General features: G+C 35.8%; 1 protein-coding gene across 1 annotated transcript; it reads left to right on the forward strand.

The window, feature by feature from the left end:
• Window positions 1–260: 260 nt before the first annotated feature.
• Window positions 261–1,325, forward strand: LOC109008272 (dehydration-responsive element-binding protein 2D-like). The gene has a single exon (XM_018988292.2). The coding sequence runs from the start codon at window positions 343–345 to the stop codon at window positions 1,072–1,074; it is 732 nt and encodes a 243-aa protein (XP_018843837.1). The 5' UTR covers window positions 261–342; the 3' UTR covers window positions 1,075–1,325.
• The last annotated feature ends 6,365 nt before the right edge of the window (window positions 1,326–7,690 follow it).

The following is a 7,690-nucleotide window of genomic DNA, read 5'->3' on the forward strand; positions in this document are numbered from 1 at the left end:
GGGTGGACTTATCTGGCATTTCTTGCTAAAATGTGCTCTCTCCTCTCAATCTGACACCTGAACACGTGGACAAACAAAGGACGAGGCCAAGTGTGTCCAAGAGAAATGAACAGTGAGGTTGGGGGTTGACACGGGCAGTCCGGTTCCTCGTGCCACTGCTATGTAGCAGCACCAGTTCATCCCCAGAAAAGCCACGTCTCATTAATACTGTTTATCCAACTTATCCTATTTCGCGTCCTGCTTCCCTTATAAAATCGGATCCTCGATCTACACCAGCGTCAGTAAAACCATATCACCAAAACCCTGATTAGATTTCTATCCAATTTCTCTTCTGGATTAATAATGTTGAAGTCGGACATGGGTCTCGTGGAGAGAAAATTACTAGTAAGGAAGCCTGCGCAGGCGAGCTCGAGAAAAGGGTGCATGAGAGGCAAAGGTGGCCCGGAAAATGCTATGTGCACCTACAAAGGTGTCCGGCAAAGAACTTGGGGCAAATGGGTCGCCGAAATCCGGGAGCCAAATCGTGGTGCTCGCCTCTGGCTGGGGACATTCGACACCTCCCTCGAAGCTGCCATGGCATATGATGCTGCTGCACGTAAACTTTATGGCTCCGAGGCTAAGCTCAATTTGCCGGACTTATCCACCATTAATAAGTCGCAGGCGCATCCAGCGACTTCCAACACCAGCCATATTTCCCAGAATTCATCAGGTACCACCTCTACATCTAGTACCTGTTCTTCAAATAATAGCGCAATATTCAGGGATGATGACGATGTTACGCCGCAAGTACTCTACCAAAACAGTTCTGCCCTTTCTTTTACTGGCGAAAACATGGAGCCCGGAGAAAAACAAGCGGGATACAAAAGCGTGAATTTCTCCGAGAACGAGGCCGACGGGATTGATGGAATTTGGGGGAGTGCGAACTCAAGCTTTCCAGCCTTTGATGAGACAATATGGGTGGAGGCAGCCATGTCATTAGATTTTCCATTCATGATGGGAGACTCGGGAGCTTTCTCCGGCAACTTGGTTGACGGAAGTGGCCGGGAAACGTTGCATTCTCAATGGTGCATGTAATCAAAGCTCCAAGAGTAAATATTTAATTAGCTATATAGATATATAGGCATAGATATAGTATAAGCTGTCAATATATGGTGTACTAAAGGTTTCGATCGAGTACCCCCTTATGAATTTGGCTCTTGTATTATCTATCCTCTCTTTCTCTTCCCTTCCTTTTGGATAAAGCTCTTGTATGTATTGATATGTCAGGTAAGACATTCCAAAGTAAAAAATAAGAAAGAAAATGAATCAGTCACCTTCTTGCTCCAGCTGGTGTCCTTTTATGCATAACCTAACTAAAGAAATATATAAGAAAAATTCTACTCATCTTCTCTAGATCTTTCTCATATACCAATTTTTATTTTTTTATTTCACCATACACCTATCTTTATTTTTTATTTTTTTCTTTAGCAGGGGTGTGGTGAGGTATTTTTGCACAAATCTTTTTTAGAATCATGATTTTGTTGTTGTTGACTCTGGTTTCGCGCATCCTTTCTGAAGCGTACGTGTGAATAGATTATACAAAATCAAATCAACAAATTGACGTGAGTTTCTATGTTATATTAGATTTATTTTATCAAAAAAATAATTTTATAATCAAATATATCAGTTTATAAATTTATATCAGTTTATGAATTTATATTTATAGAATTTCTTCACATATGTACTAACAAATAAAAAAAGATAATAAAAAATATAAGGGGTACTTTTTCCTGTTTTCGGGGTATTTTTTCCTATTTTTTTTATATATGTAGAAGATTTTAATATTTATTCTCTTAAAATATAATATAAATAATTAAATTTTGACTAGTAGCATAATCCAGATACCAACATATTGAGAATGGGAACGTACGGATGAAAACAATCTAGCCAGTAAGAAAAATAAACTCCTTGAGTTAATTGTAGGTCAAAAGCATATAATAATAACATTATCATCAAGACAATTGGTTTAGCCAATGATCCACTCGATCATAGATCTTAGTCATATTAATTTTTATTAAAATATTTTCCCCACAAATCTTTCTACAGAGAGAATGAATCATTTTTTGGGCGAGGATAATATTTTTAAAAATGCTCATTTTGAGGGTTTTGGAATTTTGGTTTCTCTGCTAATTTTTGCAGATTGGTGGGGGAGTGTATCCAATCACCTTGGTTTTCAGTGATGATGCATGCATGGGACTTATAAAGGTTTTTTCAAACCTTCACGTGGTTTGTATTAGGGAGATTCATTGTCTCCTTATTTGTTTATTTTAGTGGAGGAGGTGTTGACTAGGCTTTTGCATAAAAATTTCGATGAGGGTCGCATTAAAAGTTTTTACCATCCTATGGGTGCTTCTCTTATTTCTCACTTATTATATGCTAATGACCTTTTGGTCTTTGTCAATGGCAGTAAGAGTTCTGTGAAAAGGCTTATGGACACGTTGGAGACTTATGAGCATTGGTCTGGTCAAGTTATGAGCAAAGAAAAATCATCTTTCTTTCCTTCTATGTTGATTAATGTTTCGAGAGTGCGTAGCCTGGTGAGAGCTACAAGTTTTAGGGTTGGTCAGTTTCCTTTATCTTATTTGGGGGTTACTTTGGTTTCTGGTAGAGTTATGGCTCACATTTTTGAACCTCTTGTGGAAAAAATTTGAAAGAAAGTGGTTGGTTGGAAGTTCAATTTACTCTCGCATGGGGGCGTCTTATTTTATTGCATCATGTTTTATCTTCTATGGCAATCTATATTCTCGTTGTGATGAATGTCCCGTTGGTTACTATTCAGAAAATTAATCCCATTTTATCGACTTTCTTTTGAGGTAATGTTGATGGTTCGCCTAGATCTAAATGAAGAGTTTGGAGTAAGATTTGCAAACCCATTAGTGAGGGAGGCCTGGGCATTAGAGATTTAAAAGAGATCCAACGTGCGCTTCATATGAAAATGGCTTGGCGACTCCTTTCAGTGAACAATTTATGGTCGTCCTTTTTTTGTGCGAAGTATATTAAGAGGAAACATGTGTCTACCGCTAGTCCAAAGGTATCAAACTTTTGGAGGGCTATGATTTTTGTTTTACCCGAAGTTTGTGATAATGCTAAAGTATTGGTTCGAGGCGGAAATTCTTCTTTCTGGTATGATCGTTGGCTAGCTTCCGGGCCTCTCTCGGATATGGTGGATATTGTCCATAATCAAGATCTTAAAATTCAGGATTGTTGGTTGAATAATAATTGGGATTTTGATTTGCTAGTTGATTTGGTTGGGGAGAACAGGGCTGCTATAATTGCTTCCAATAATGTGGTTGGTAAGGAGGGGAGGATATCTTTATTTGGAAGTCTAATACTGACGGTATTTTTTCTTCTTCTAGTGCTTGGGAGATAATTTGGGTTAAGGGTGAATCGATTCCTTGGATGGATTGGATATGACATAATAGTATTCCTAAGAAGATTTATGTTTGTATTTGGAAAGCGAGATTTAAATGCCTTGTTGTTGATGTACGAGTGCAAAACAGGGGGATTGCTTTAGCTTATAGTTGTGACTGCTGCAAGAGAAAATACTGTAAAACTTTAGATCATGTGCTTTGCTCTGGGGATCTGGCCATACAAGTTTAGGAGATCGCTAGTATAACTTTTGGAGTTTCTTGTATGCAGACTGTCACTTGGTGGGCTCGTGTTTCGTCTTGGTTTGCTTGTGCTAAAAAATCGTCGATTAAAGGGTTTTTGGTTGGTTTAGTGCCATGTTTGATTACTTGGAAACTTTGGCATAGCACGTGTAAGGCTAGAATGGAAGGAAAACCTCAAAGTGCCTAGAGTGTTTGGGTTGCAGTTAAGTTCTGGCTTCATAGGCTAGCGGGAGACATAAGCAAGATAGGGACTTTATCTCTGGCTGATGAGCAGTTTCTATCGTCTCTTGACCTAAAGGTAGTGTCAATTTTGGTTAGGAGCCATAAGCTGGTGGCTTGGCAGAAACCACCTAAGGGGTGGTTTAAGTTAAACCGTGATGATAGTTGTCGTGGTAACCCGGGGAATAGTGGTGGAAGTGTTGTGATCCGGGATGAGATGAGGAGAGTTAAGGGAGCTTTTTCGGCTTGCTTTGGAATTGGCACCAATGATGAAGCAGAAGTTAGGGCAGTTAAAGAAGGTATTACTCTCTATAAAAAGCCTAACTTTGTAAACATTATTATTGAGAGTGACTCCAAGTTGGTCGTGGATTGGCTCCGTAGCAGAAAGTGCATTGTTTGGTATTTATAGATTTTTGGGAGGAAATGCTAAAAGATCTTGTGGGGCTTAATGTTTTAGTTTTACATCAATTTCGTAAGGGTAATCAAGCTACAAATCTTCTAGCCCATCAGGGTGAAGAGGGGCGTAATATTTGTTATGAGGATGATCAAGATTTACCACGCCTTTTGAAGGGTATCATTTGGCTCGACAAACTGGATATTCCATGTATTCGTCTCTAGTCTTTTGGTTTCATTTGAATGTTTGTGTCTACTAACTTTGTTTTGCAGGTTGTTTAGGTTTTTTTGTCTTTACAATGTTTTTTTGGGAGTTTCCTTAATCTTGTTTTTTTTACTGGAGTTTCCATGTTTTGATGCTTGGATTGGAGTGTTTATATATATATTTGTAACCCTGAAGTATCGAGCATTGTAATCACGATTTTCTTCTACTATAAGTGAAGGTAATCAATAAAAAAAATATTATAGACACGGTCATGCAGCCTAGCTGCTGACAATATATCATAAAAAAAAAAAAAAAAATCCATGAAATTAACACCTAGGAAATGAAAAACCCATATTTGTTGTGCCAACTGCCAAAGCCCGAAGCATTGGCTGTATAGATTACGAGCCCAAGAGCTCATATGCAAACACAATATCAGTATGCATAAGCCTGCCTGCAAGAGAAAAGAGCCCAATGTCAGAAACACACATTAATTATTTTTAACATATTATTCGAAATTTCAAGGTAAGTGCACGTTAAATCAAAGGTTGACTATACGACGTTACAAAACGAGAGTACAGACTACAGAGGGTCGTCGTTGACTCACTTTCGACTTTTTATTTCGATTGGAAAAATTAAAATATTCGATTCGGTTGAAGGAAGCTTAAAGTTTTACTTATATTTTTATTCATATCTCAATCTCATTTTAATTACATGATGTTTTAGGTAGATTTTAAAATACGTTTAAGACTCCTTTCTGTCAAGATTTTCTATAATTTTTTTTCCCGAAATAGTTATTTACACTTTGAAAAGAGGTAAGTATAAGATCTTATCGTATTTAATATTAAGTTCATATTGTCTACAATTATTATTTATTGCAGTGAAATCTACATGCTAGCTGTGTTTATCTAAGACTAGGGATGTAAATTGATATGCATGGTGTCACATAGATTGGCAAAGGCCAAAGGCGCGCAGCTCTGCTCCAACTATCTGAACATTCCAATCTATGAAAGTGATCATCATCTGAATAAAACCATGCCCGTCATTTGAAATCACCACTTGTTTCAAAAATTTAAACTGATGGAAATAGATAAATTTTATTATTTATTTTATATCTTAACACTCCCCTCACATATGGGCTAGACTCTCCCTCAATGGATGACCCAACACGTGAAATATTTAATTAAATGAGATAGAGTGTAGAGTTAGGGTTCGAACTCAGAACCTCTGTTCTGATACTATGTAAAATCACCACTTGTCCTAAAAATTTAAACTGATGAAAAGAGATAAATTTTATTATTTATTTTATATCTTAACAGGCCACAACACAAACCTCAAAACACATCCCGGCAAAGACATGCTAACTTCCAAATTGCTACCTGTCAAACTCTTTTAAGTTTTTATATTCTAGTTGCTGGACCAAGATCTATCTACTTGTAACTCGACCGCTGACATGTCAGATTAAAATTAAAAACATAAATAAATTTTTATTACAAATCAAATTTTAGAGGCGATTAGATATAGGATATAATATACCATTCACATCTTGGTTTAAAAAAAAAAAAGAAAGACAAAAGCATCTTATAATTATAAAAGTTTGCTTTTAGAAAAGTACCCATGATTCGGATTTCCATGCATTGAGAACGAATGAATTAGGATAATTATTCACATTCTTTTGATGATGTGATATTTTAATTACATGATGTTAATCTCACCTAGAATTTTGTCAGCACACTCATGTCTTTGGCCATGGATTAGGGCACACTTGATCCGCATATATGCATTAAACGGATCGATATATAAATACCGTGAGGAAATATATCAATCTGGCTTCACTTTTTTGGACTGACTTAACTAGAGCTACTCGATGATGATGCCTGGGGAAGAATAGTTGCCAATACAATAAAATTACTTATTTGTTGTTAGTTATTTTCGATAAAAATGATTGTTGTTTGTTAAAATAAATCTATTTTTATCATAAATAGTCATTCACGTCACAAATAATCGCAAATAGTCATGCATGTAGAATAAGTGTCGTTTGGATATATAGTGAGTTGAGATGAGATAAATTGAAATGAAAGTTAAATAAAATATTGTTATAATATTATTTTTTAATATTATTATTATTTTAAGATTTGAAAAAGTTAAATTATTTATTATATTCTATGTAAACTCGAAAAAGTTATAATAATGAGATTATATGAGATAAAACACTTCTTATATCCAAACGGGATCGACTTAATTAAGTGAGCATTCATGTGAGCTGAACTTGCAATTTGGTTGCTTAATTTTGCTCACGCCATTGCTTGTTATTAATCAAATATTTATGATGGAAGGAGTGGTAAAGAGTGATTAAGGGATAACAAGCTGTATGAGTGATGATGGAATTAATATAACTCTTTTTTTTTTAAATAATTTTTCTCGATTATATTTTAAAGATCATTATATATATGATAAATATACTTGTCGGTTGATCTGAAAATACAAAACTTCTTTGCCTATACAGTTAATATTATAGGATTTGATCCGATAGAAAATTGAATTTTATATGATGACATAGAATTTTTCTCGTAAATCAAATTTTGAAATGTTAAAGTTTGTAAAAGTGCAATCGTAGAGTATGTAAGCGTCGTACAGTCATTTTGAAAAAGAGTGAGATCTATTATTAAAAAATTAATTTTTTTCATATGAATCTTATATATATTTATTTTTTTTAAACTAATTACGCAACGCTTGCTTATTCACAAGTACAACTATCATTTCTCTAATAGTATGACTCGATTGATATCTCTATTTTAAATCGACCGAGGCTCCAAATTAGCTGAAGGCCCTGACGATGTTTAGTGTATGCAGGTGGGTTGCTTCATATATAGCTAGGACGTTCTTTAATTTCTGGCATGTTTTCCGGCCACCAGCCGGCGAAGTACGGCTTTAGTAGCAGTAGTACTAGCGGTCTCCCTCCTGTTGTTTCTCCGTCACTCATGGTGCTCGATATTTTACAAGCATATTTCATCATGTCTCTGAAAACTTGGATGATTCGATTCCGACCGAAATAATAACATATGAGAGTGATCATGACAAATAAACATGAGCAATATTTCAGCATGCTTGGCCAACTTTGGGTACAAAAATAGTGATCTCGCACGACTTGGAAATTTTGTGGGTCCTTTCATGTTCATGCCATGATGGTCTGCACTTGGTTGATAAATGTGCAAATCTTTTTCAG

This window comes from Juglans regia, chromosome 8 (assembly GCF_001411555.2).
Source record: "Juglans regia cultivar Chandler chromosome 8, Walnut 2.0, whole genome shotgun sequence".
NCBI classification, from domain to species: Eukaryota; Viridiplantae; Streptophyta; class Magnoliopsida; order Fagales; family Juglandaceae; genus Juglans; species Juglans regia.